The following is a 12021-nucleotide window of genomic DNA, read 5'->3' as shown; positions in this document are numbered from 1 at the left end:
AATCTTTCTCATCTAAAGGACTCTCCACGAGAGCCGCGCACGCCTCGCGCGCGCGCCCGGGTGAGTGACTGGCTAAACTCTCGCGGGACTTTACAAGGAAAGGACGGCGGTTACGTCGGGGCTCCGGGAGACACAACAAACATGGAGGCGGTCGCGACAGGAGTCGGGGCTAACGGAGGCTGCAAAGTGCCGCGGAGGTGAGTCAGGGACAGAGCCAGCGCTACTCCGGGGAGGCCCTTCCTTCGTCTGCCGCGGCGGGAGGGGACCTGCTTGGTGCCTTTTCTTTACTCCTGCTCTTCGCTGCCTAAGTTAAGAGTTGGGGAGAGAGGGAGACCGGCCAAGCCCACCTTGTGGAGGTTGGCAGGGCAGGTAACGTGCCAGGAATGGCGCCGGGAGTCCAGGGGAAAGGGGCTCGTTCGCTGCCCAGGAGGGCTGGGTGGGTCTCTTACGGCCGTGGACAGAGGAGAGAGTCTGTCACCCACCACTGCCCCGAGGTGGGTCTGCAGCGTCGCTCCCTGTGGGTCAATGGAGGAAGACGGTGCCCCACACAGCGGAGGATGGGGCGCCTGCTGTATTTCCTCGTCGGCATCTGCAAAAAGGAGAATCTCAGCAGATCATCCTTGCCCCGGGAGTGCGGGCACCTGAAATTCCCTCTTCCACACTGTGAAAGCCAGGCACACCTCTCTTCCGATGCATCTCGTCACCCTGGTGGCCATCTAGAAAGACTGCATTCCTGTGAACATTGGGGATGTGTGTGGAGATGGCAAAGAGAGAGAGAGAGAAGAAGAAGAAAAAGTGGACGCTTGAGCTGTTTTGCATTCCCTCAAAATGCTGAAATTTGGACAGAGGACTGACTGCTAGTGCAAAGTGTTAGCTTAGCGGGGAAATGGGGAGACATGCTAGAGGTGTACAAAGTTATGCATGATGTACACAAAGTGGACTGGGAAACATTTTTCTCCCTCTCCCATAAGAGCAGATTCAGGACAGATAAAACTTCTTTGTGCAGCACATTATTAAATCATGGAATTTGCTACTACAAGATGTAGTAACAGCCACCAATTTGGATGGCTTTTAAAGGGGATTGGGCAAGTTCCTGGAGGAGAAGGCTATCAATGGCTATTAGTCCTGATGGCTATATGCTACCTGCAATATCAGAGGCGGTATGCCTATGTACACCACTTGCTGGGGAACATGAATCAGAGGGTGTTATTGCATGTCTTACTTGTGGGCTCCCCACAGCCAGCTGTTTGGCCACTCTGTTTTGGCCATTCTGTTTCTGTGTGAACAGAATGCTGCATCCAGCGTGGCTCTTTCGATGTTATGGTTTGTTTAGTGCTACTATTGCTGCCCGCAGTTTAAAAGTGGTAGGGCTCTCCCTGTCCCTTTCGTGATCAGCAGTGACTGAAATAGGGGTGGGAGACATCTGACTTGTGGAGCTGGGGTTATGTCTAGTTAGGTGGTGGTGGGCTGTGGGTAAGCTGAGGTCTGATGGTTCAAGGAAACCTGCATTAGAGGAATGGACTTTAATAAGGAATAGGGAGAAGAAGGAATATTGCACTAGACACAAGCGCCGCATGACAAAAAGGCATAGTGACTGGAAAGGGAGATTAACAGAATGCCTTACTGTGGATGAGCTTGTATAGAATGGGAAAGGGGTGTGAAGGGCAATCATAGAGAAGATCTAGACCTAGGTTTGTCCTAATTTGTATATGAAAAAATAAAAGGGCAGCCAATTCCATAACGGGTGTACCTATATTTGTCACATACACATATCATTTTTAAGCACACATGTAAAATACCTTGTACACATAAAAATGTAACGTGAAGCAGCCCACAGGGGCGGAGCACTAGATAACTTTAAAAATGAGTAATAGGACCTTGTAGTTGATACGTAGGAAGTTTATTTATTTATTACACTTATATACCGGTCCCATAGCCAGGGCTCTCTGGGCGGTTTACAGAAATTCTAAAATTGAGGTAAAAACAAGTATACAAAATTTAAAACACTAAAACACAGAACATACACACATAAAGCATTAAAAGCCGATTAAAAACTAAACATGTGGGTAATTAGGATGTGCCACCATATGCCTGGGCAAAGAGGAAAGTCTTAACCTGGCGCCGGAAAGATAGCAGCGTTGGTGCCAGGCGAGCCTCATCAGGGAGATCATTCCACAGTCTGGGGGCCACCACTGAAAAGGCCATATCCCTCGTTGCCACACTCCGAGCCTCTCTCGGAGTAGGCACCCGGAGGAGGACCTTAGATGTTGAACGTAGTGACCGGGTATATTCACGTCGGGAGAGGCGTTCTGTCGGGTATTGTGGTCCCAAGCTGTGTAAGGCTTTATAAGGTCAAAACCAGCACCTTGAATTGGGCTCGGAAACATACAGGCAGCCAGTGCAAGCAGACCAGAGCAGGCATAGTAAGCAGAGAAGTAGGAGTTTAGCAAAAGCATTCCGTATTGTTTGGAGAAGACTGGTATGGTAGGAAGAAAAAGCAGCAAGCCAGGAGGCAGGCTTTGCAGGGGCTTGAAGAGGTGGAGGCCAAACAGAGTGGCCCATCTCCGGATTTCTGTTGAGTGAAAAATCTGTGTTCTATTCCAACTGCCTTCTGAACACTGGTTACCCCTTATCATTATCTTTGTTCTTATTTAAAGTTATCCTCTGAACTGAGTGACAGTAAAACTGTTGGATTATATAGGCAAGGTAACTGTGAACAAGTGCTGAGAGAGGAGAAGACAAAGTAATATCTTCTGATAGGGTTGGTCTTATTCATAGTGCAATGTTCCGGGCTATTTATTTATTTTATTGCATTTGTATCCCTCCCCATAGCCGAAGCTCTCTGGGAGGTTAACAGCATTAGGAATAAACTTCCAAATAGGGTCTTTCTTATTCACATCTTATTCTCAGCCTTACTGACCTGATCTGTAAGGATGGGGAAATGGGTTAGGTGTTGCCAGCAAAGACAAGAGTAACAATATAAGGTGGTAGTTATTGCCTCTACTCTGTAATTAATACAGTAAAACAGTACAGAGGAGTTAAGCATTTGCTATGGACTCTGTAATGTGATTATCTGAATTTTAAGTGCTTTATATTGTTTGGTGTGTCACTGTTAGCTATGTATAATATGTTATCATGCATTAGTAGAACCAGAGAAACAGTGGCACTTCTCTAAACAAACAGTGATAATGCTATAGACCCTGCAGCATTGCTAACCCTGCTGTTGTACTGAGGATGAAAGTTTGCTGGTGAAAATAAGGCAACAAATATATTGTTATGGAGGTTTACTGATGGGCAAAATGTTGATCTTCTCCCTAGTGCACTTTTGTTTTGCCTTTTGTACATATCTAGGCTTTTGCATGCTGGCTGTTTTGTCACTCCAAGACTTTAAGGTATTAATGTGAGCAGGCTTGAAAAAAACCTCAAATTTCCTAGGCATGGGCATCTTTTCGTTGGAGAATGTATGGGATTATTCATGTTGATATAATATTTGAGAGAAACCAAATTTTCTGCATTAAATTTGATAGGAATTTTGGATATGAAATTATGCTACCAACATGAAATTTGAATGATTAAACTTCTTCATTTGTGATGTATCGCGTGTGTTGTACACAGTAGGACTTACTTCTGAGTAATCATGCATAGAATTGCACAGTAAGTGTGCAAAGTACTCCCCCCCCTCCACATTGCAATGTTTGACTAATGGAATCCAAGTCAAGTTAAACCAGAAGTGGGCAGCTTGTGGCCTCCAGATGTTTTGTCCGATATCTTCCATCAGCGCTTGCTATCATAGCCAGTGGTGAGGGGTCATGAGAATTTTAGGCCAAAACGTCTGGAGGCCACAGGTTGCCCACTCCTGACTGACCTCTAAGAAGCTGATGGAAGTCCAAGTTTGGTGAGGCCTCTGTATTTGCATGTAAGAGAAGAGGCCCTATGTGTGTGCATGTAAAGTTTCATGAGATAGGATATCCTGGACCAATCAGAATTCCCCGGTTTTGTGGAGGAGTTCCATAGGCATACAAAGGTATGTATGTAGAGCCCCATGTGGCCCTGAAAAACATTTTATGCATTCAAGGCACATGTGAAGGGAGTGGTCTGAATTCCCTTTATCAGATGAGCTAAACAAGGGAAGTTATGAAGATCTTTAAATGATGTCAAACCAATCACGCACTCAGCCTTGCCAGCCTCATAGGTTCTTAGGATAAAACGGAGGGGAAGGGAGACTTTGTAAAATATATTTTAATATTTTAATTCATATATTAAGCCATGAAGCCACCTCTCAGTGGGAAGAATTGCGTGGTAGGAGTTATCTGCTTTGCTCCCAAAAGTCTGTGTATTGGGGGCGGGGGTGTATTTCTGAAAAGGGTTTGCTCCATGTTCTGCTACTGCTCCTAGGCCATTACATAAACATTTGGCACAGGATCTGTTTCTTCTAGAGTAGAAGATGTCAATGTGGAAAGACCCCCAACTCTGAAATTGACAACAAACATGTTCCAAAGTGGACTTCCACTTAACTGGTAGAAAGGTAGAATATAAATCTGCTAAAGTATATAAAGCAAATTTAGTTTTTAATACAATTATGTGTCCTAATTTCATTTCCTTGCAGACTGACTGGAAAGGCATTAATCAGAAAAGCATATTTCTGTATATGATGGAACATACATTTCAAGAGTGGATTTTTTATGTCTGTTTCTGTGATTTAAGGTAAATCTACTTTGTATATGTTTTTAAGGATATTTTTCTTTCTTCATTATGCTGTAATGACCCTTGTTTTGGGGCTGCATTTGAAGGGAATTCAGCAAGAAAGTTAATGTGAATGGGCTGGAGAAGTTAGGGGTGGCGGCGGCATTTTTGATAGTTGGGAGAGGGGTGGAGGATAGAGGGGATTAGTTGGGAGGTATTCAGTTTAAGAAATTACTAGTTCTAATTGCATTCATCTCAGACTTAGGTTTACTGTGAACTTGTTCTCATAGTTCCTCATATACTCTGGGTGTGTTAACCCTGGGTAATTGTCAGTGAAACACACAAAATGGTTTTAACACCCCAATATCTACACCTACACAGTGGGGTTACCACAGTAACATTGTGTTAATGTTATTTCTAATTGGTCATTCTTAGTTTTAACTGGATTCAAAGTTGTATTTCAAAAGAATGTGAAAATTATATTTGAAATAAGCAAGTCCCGCTAGTTTCCCCCCCCCCCCCAGTGTTTTCCAATCATGCCTTCAGAGAACTGGGAGACAACTTTGGAGACAGTAGGAGGCATTATCTTGCAATAGTGATGAGCATCCAGAGTTTTTGAGGAAATATGAAAATGGTATTTTCTATATACATAATCTAATCTTTCTTAACATAGTTGCCTTTGTCCCTGGATGTGGGGTCATTATAGTAGGCAATATAATGGAAATTCTTGCTATTTGTGGATATGTTTGCGAAATGTTTCCACCTACTGCAACACCAGTAGTAAGTGAAATAATTGATGCATCATGATAAGACCTACAAAAGCATGTATTTTCCTCATTGGAAAATAAAGCATTGTTATAAAGCATTACAAGTCGGTCTTTCAACAAAAAAGTTGACACCTGAAAGGAAGCCTTTAAAAATTAATGTGTTAGGGGACATGATAGAGATTAATGAAATTTACAAAGTAAATAAAGAAAACTACTTTCTTCCTCTGTATACTAGAATGCGTATTTCTCCAGCAAAAATGATTGGCAGCAAGTTCAAGAACAGACAAAAAAGTACTTAAATAACTCACTGCTGCAAGATGTGGTGATGTCAACAGGTTTAGATGGCATTTTAAGCTAAAAATGAAACTTCTAGAGGCATATATCAACATCCTCCATTTGTGATAATTTGGTAATTGTTATCACTAGTCCCTGAGTTGTGTGAGTACCTTTGTTGCTTGCTAGGGTATCTTGTCCACAATTTATAAACAGGATGCTAGAATAGATGGGCCTCTTTGATCAGGTCTAGCAAAGCAATTTGTATATCTTAATTGCCTGGAGAATGCTCACTGCAAATTTCCGTAAACTACATGTATTTTGTCCTAATTAAATCAATGGGATTAAAACAAGTATGCATGTCAGCAAATCACTTTCCTCAGATGTCTGAGATTTTAAAACTTCAAGTGACTAGGTACCTATTGGTAGAATTGTTTTGTGTAGTGTTTAGAAAAAAATGACTTTCAGAAGTGATTGTTGAGATGACTAGTGAAGCCTTTATTGAAAGAAATAAAGGAATTTAAGGACTGGGATAAAAGGGCTGTTCTCAAAAATAAGCCTGTAAAATGAGTAACTGAAGTGCTTCTGTTAGTTTTATATATGGTATTGGACTATCTTAAAGGTTAGATATACCTAAATTTGTTATTAAGTAGTTAAGTGCTTTTTCTTTTTGTTGTTAGAGCACATTTGTTGCACTTTCCCATGTCTCCTGTCTGATGCCAGGAAGAAGAGTTCAGAATGTTTTCTACATGAAAGAAAAATTCAGGTATGACCTGTGACTGTTTTTACGGAAAGGCTGTTGCTCTTAGAGATCTTGCCTTTAAAAGCTTTTATCCAGGTCTAATCATTGGGCAAATAGTCTCTGCGTCCTTTCTCTTAACGGTAGTCAATAAAACAAAATTCCAGAGATGTTAAGTACATGCTGATTGAATCCTTGTAGTCATAAAAGGCAACCAAATAATTACAAATTGCACAAAACCAGTAGCAGATGTGGATAGTCTACTCACTGGGTTCCTTTTTATATAATAGAGCTGGAAAGCAAGTTGTGGGAGCTAGGAATTTGCTAGACTGTGAATATTGTAAAAATTGGCTTCTAATATTAACCTAATCTTTTATTGCTGTTGAGTGTTGTTTATGTTTCTGCTATACTGGTTTAAATGTTGTTTCCAAGCTGCTCTGAGCATACTCTCTGACCAGAAGAGTGAAATGATTTTCATAAATAAATCTAATGACTCAAAACACAACCTGCCATTTTTACTGTTCTATGTGTGTGTGTGGGGGGGGTGTTTAAAAAGGAGCCACCTGAGCTGGACTGAAATGTATCTTAGTAAAGCTTCTAGTGATTAGTAGATTGAATATTTGTGGATTTCAGTACTTGCGTATCTTTTCTTTTCCTTCTAATTGTATTGTAAAACATCAAGTTCTAGATGCCAAAATATTTTCTTGGGGCTCTGTATTTTTGGTTCAGAATTTTTAATTTTTTTTTACTCGCAGAAATCTTAAACTGATAATGTGTAGAGTGACTTCTGGAAAAACAACATCCTGGTATTTAAAGACTTCTGTGACACGAGTAGAACATGATCTTAACATGAACTGTATAGGAATTGGGCTTTTATTAAATCCATTGGATATGTTGGCATAGGGTTAGATCCAGACTAAGCCATGCTAATGCCTAACTTAAGTCTTATTGATTTCAGTGCATCTATTCTAAGCATGACTCAGTTTGGATCCAACCCATTCTGATTAGACTTGATATGAGAACCCTGGCCAATTTCCAGCTCTACTTTTAAATTCACTGGCTGGCCTTAAGAAGTCACTGTGCTGGTTCGCATGATCAAACAAACTGAAATAAGCCACCGTGGCTTGTTTTAATCGTGAGTACCTGCTGGCCACCATTTTCCTATTCACCTGGGCTCAGCTGGTTGTGTCATTTGAACCCACGCAGCATGGCTGTTAAGCCTCAGTGGCTTAATTTGATTGTGAACAAAGTCACTATCTCATTCTAACCCATTGGGTAGTTGCAATGCTAAAAAATGATCTTTAAGCAACAAATCACTAACAGTTTGAAATACTGTTTTATTTCTGTGTGAATCCTAAGTTGGTTTTATGTTTTAGGCCTGCAACATTGTGAAGTCGTAGTGTGAATATGGGTGAAAAGAAACCAGAACCTTTGGATTTTGTAAAAGATTTTCAGGAATATCTGACTCAGCAAACTCATCATGTGAACATGATTTCAGGCTCTGTTAGTGGGGATAAAGAAGCAGAAACTCTTCAAGGAGGTAGGTTAAAACTTTTGCTTAATTATTTCAATGAGCGACACTTTTAACCTTTCCCAATCTGTGGGATAACTACAAGACACAGCAAGAAATTTCTGTGTGCATATTGATGTCACTGTTACTTTTTACAGCAGGAACAGAAGGTGATCAAAATGGACTAGATCATCCTTCAGTTGAAGTTTCACTGGATGAAAATTCAGGAGTTTTAGTAGATGGGTTTGAAAGAACTTTTGATGGAAAATTAAAGTGTCGATATTGTAATTATGCCAGCAAAGGGACAGCACGTCTCATAGAACATATCAGAATTCATACAGGTATGACTGATTCTGCACATTTTGTGTTTATGTGGTAATGGTCACATAACTTTTATTGCATCAGACATATATTACATTATCCAGGTTGGAGTTTCACCCACTCCCTTTTTATTTTTCCAACAATGAAATTGGTAAACTTTGGCCAGATCTACACCAAACAGGATATGACAGTTTGAAAACAGTATATAGGGAGTGTGTCCTGGGCCCCAACTGTTATAAACCATTTTAAAGCACTGGTGTAGATCTTGCCTTTAACGTTCAGGTGGAACTAAAACTAGGAAAACGAAACCACATGGTAGCGTTCCTAACCGGGTTTACCCTCGTCTTTCAGATATATTGGACTACAAGTCCTAGTATCCCTCAGCTATCATAGCTGGCTGGGGGCTGCTGAGACTTGTGGTCCAATACATCTGAAGGACAACAGGTTGGGGAATGCTGCCATATGAAATAGTTTATGTGGCACTGCCTAGGGAAATGATTTTGTTAGTTCTAGAAATAAGAACACTGTAGACACCTGATCTCTGATCTTATTGATTCTTGCACTTGTCATTGCCAAATGTCCTCTCATAAGTTCCTGCTAGCACTTACTGATTACAAGATATAGACTTGAAAATTCATTTTGTTTGACAGTTCATTTTGTTTGACAGTTATCAGTTTTTCTCTGATAAATTTTAAGAATCAGTTTTAGAGATTGCAGTGCCTTGTTTCAGTCTGTGACTCACCCCTAGTTACTTCGTTGCAGAAAGCATCCAAACAAAACAATGATTAAAACATCTTGTTTTGTATTCTTCTAGGTGAGAAGCCACACAGATGCCACTTATGTCCCTTTGCATCAGCCTATGAACGTCACCTGGAAGCTCATATGCGGTCTCATACTGGCGAAAAACCATATAAATGTGAATTGTGTTCCTTCCGCTGTAGCGACAGAAGCAACTTGTCTCACCATCGCAGGCGCAAACATAAAATGGTGCCTATAAAGGGTACAAGGCCTTCCCTTAGTAGCAAGAAGATGTGGGGCGTCTTGCAGAAGAAGACCAGTAACTTGGGGTACAGCCGAAGAGCACTAATTAACTTGAGTCCACCTTCCATGGTGGTTCAGAAGCCAGACTACCTTAACGACTTCACTCATGAAATCCCAAACATTCAGACTGAAGCATATGAAAGTATGACAAAACCAACAGAGACTGGTGGGTTGCCAAGAGACCCACAAGATCTTATGGTTGATAACCCTTTAAACCAGCTATCTACCCTAGCAGGACAGTTGTCTAGCTTGCCCCCTGAAAACCAGAACCCACCCTCTCCTGACGTTGTACCATGTCAAGATGAAAAGCCTTTTATGATGCAGCAACCGGCTGCACCAGTTGTTGTTCCAGCTGTGTCAACCAGTATTCCTCAGAGCTCGTCCCCTACGAGCCCTGATCCTCGTCCTGCACATTCTCAAAGAAACTATAGTCCAGTGGCAGGTCCCAGCAGTGACCACAGTGCTCATGCCAGCACTCCAAGCATAAGTAACAGTCAGCCAAGTACTCCAGCACCAACTCTTCCAGTTCAGGATCCTCAGCTTCTGCATCACTGCCAGCACTGTGATATGTATTTTGCTGACAATATCCTTTATACTATTCACATGGGATGTCATGGATTTGAAAACCCTTTCCAGTGTAACATATGTGGTTGCAAATGTAAAAACAAATATGACTTTGCTTGCCATTTTGCCAGAGGCCAACATAACCAGCATTGATTGAATACAAGTTACAGTATGCTTTCATTTATTTGTGTGTGTTTAAACACATTGTTGTCTGTCTCTTACTTGCTAATGGGGAGGTTGCTTGTCCTCTTTGAGGAATCCAATTAAGCAATTTAACATTGGAAGCAAACATCTTTACATGCTGGGGAAGTGCTTGTTAGTCATGCTGGCATTCCTTATCTGGTTCTTAAAATGAGGCTTGTAATGCAATTACTTGTTCTAAAACAAAATTATCGTTATGTGCAACAAAATGGGGACTAATATTACATAATGTGGGTCTTTGGACCTATACTTGTCCAAGTACAACTTATAGTCCTTTACATTAAGCTGTGCAGCAAAGTAACCCACACAACGTAATTCTGCCACATATAATGCACCCAAATATGATCAATGTAGAAGCTATGATTGTCCCCTAATATGATACAAAATCTTTTATAAGAAGTAAACCAATAATTCATGTCTACAATAAAACCGAAATCTAGCAAAAATGTAGTTGCAGTAAAACAAAGCTCCTGTGGTAAAACTAATAATGTGGAAAGCTAGAAGAAGAATGTGAAACAGGGTACAGAGACACCTGCCTTCCAGTAATACTGACCTGTTTTAAGAAATACAAAGCAGCAGTGCCTAGTGTTAAATGTCTGTAAATCTATACAAACTGTGCAAAGAAAATGGTAGAACAAAATGGGTAATACGTTAAAATGATGTACCATAATCTTCATGCCTAGTTTGCAGTGCATTACAAATAACATAATTGCCTTTAAATACTGATGTATGTACTGTTTTTGCCTTTGCCTTTTGGTACCAATGTCTTGATGGAAATGAAGCAGCAAGGTTATAAGATTATGATAATCCATTCATTTCTAGCATGGGTTATTTTAACAATGAATGCATTTGCTTTTGAAAATGGTATTCTAATAATGTAAACAGCAGCTAACAGAACATTCCATGTTTTAGTTTTCAATAGTTTTGGATTTCACAAAGCAAGAAGTGAATATGAAGAATCACTAATTGCAGCGGATATAAGATTCATAGGTAGTCAACCTTCTTAAAAACCAACTTGTTGTCTAGGAAAACAAATAGGCACTTTAAACAAAATTATGCTAGCAAAAGCTATAGTGCTAGCTTTACAGCACATGAATCCTTAATATTCAGGGGGAAACACTTACCTTGAAATGCACTTTTATTGTATATCTTTTTATTTCAAAAGAACCAAGAGTAGCCTTTATACTGCTCTCTTACATAACAAGTAAATCTGCACATACAATTTATTTCAGATATGACAGAGTGCATTTAATGAATTGTTTCACATCCCTAACTACTTGCCTTTGTGTGAAAAACTGTCCGGTATACAACTCTTCATCTTCAGAATTTTTGGTAGATGAGCAGCCCTCTAATAGTTGAAATAGAAGCATGAGTTAGAAAATCCCTCTTAAATCATCACTGGTGAGTACAATTCTACCCTCCCCCCACAAATAGCATATAACTGTATCCAAAAGTTACACAACTGAAGTCCAATTTGAATACCTGGGAGGTAGGCACAGGAGGCCGTAGTGAGGAGAAAGGGGCAGGAAAGCCCTTTTGTTCAGAGTGGATTAATGCAAGTTTGTATACAACCCTATATATAATTATGCTGTCATTTAGATTTCTGATCGTAACACTGTTGACAGTGACCAGATTTTGAGTTCTGGGGGTTTGCTTTTTTTTGAAATGCTTGTACTATACAAGGTCACCATGAAGACCCTAAAGCTTAATAAAAGGCAGGGAATATGTTATGTACTCAGGTAAACAACAGAATTGGGCAAGATAAGCCACTGGTGGCACTACTGTGGCTAAAGCAGATAAAGATAAAAGTACTCTTCCTTCATTTAATTTTTTACTTTTAGAGGAAAAGTCTTCTGAAGCAACAATGTATGGGGTCTTAATTTTCATTTTCTCTAAGTTAACATTCAGTATCTTAAGACTTT

At 40.4% G+C, this 12021-nt stretch overlaps 1 protein-coding gene across 1 annotated transcript; it reads left to right on the top strand.

Moving 5' to 3' along the window:
- Positions 1-101: 101 nt before the first annotated feature.
- Positions 102-11522, top strand: IKZF5 (IKAROS family zinc finger 5). The gene is made up of 6 exons (XM_063132775.1): positions 102-197; positions 4607-4704; positions 6404-6489; positions 7839-8002; positions 8131-8313; positions 9108-11522. The coding sequence occupies exons 4-6, from the start codon at positions 7870-7872 to the stop codon at positions 10049-10051; spliced, it is 1260 nt and encodes a 419-aa protein (XP_062988845.1). The 5' UTR covers positions 102-197; positions 4607-4704; positions 6404-6489; positions 7839-7869; the 3' UTR covers positions 10052-11522.
- Positions 11523-12021: the final 499 nt, after the last annotated feature.

The sequence above is a fragment of the Elgaria multicarinata genome, chromosome 8, assembly GCF_023053635.1.
Source record: "Elgaria multicarinata webbii isolate HBS135686 ecotype San Diego chromosome 8, rElgMul1.1.pri, whole genome shotgun sequence".
Lineage (NCBI taxonomy): Eukaryota > Metazoa > Chordata > Lepidosauria > Squamata > Anguidae > Elgaria > Elgaria multicarinata.
This window is presented reverse-complemented; position numbering and strand designations above follow the sequence as displayed.

What these genes read in the sequence shown, in the direction of transcription:
- IKZF5 (XM_063132775.1), top strand. Translation starts at nt 7,870, where the DNA reads ATGGGTGAAAAGAAACCAGAACCTTTGGATTTTGTAAAAGATTTTCAG. An exon ending in AGCAGAAACTCTTCAAGGAG is followed by an intron (nt 8,003 to 8,130) that starts GTAGGTTAAAAC and finishes TACTTTTTACAG; the next exon opens with CAGGAACAGAAGGTGATCAA. An exon ending in ACATATCAGAATTCATACAG is followed by an intron (nt 8,314 to 9,107) that starts GTATGACTGATT and finishes GTATTCTTCTAG; the next exon opens with GTGAGAAGCCACACAGATGC.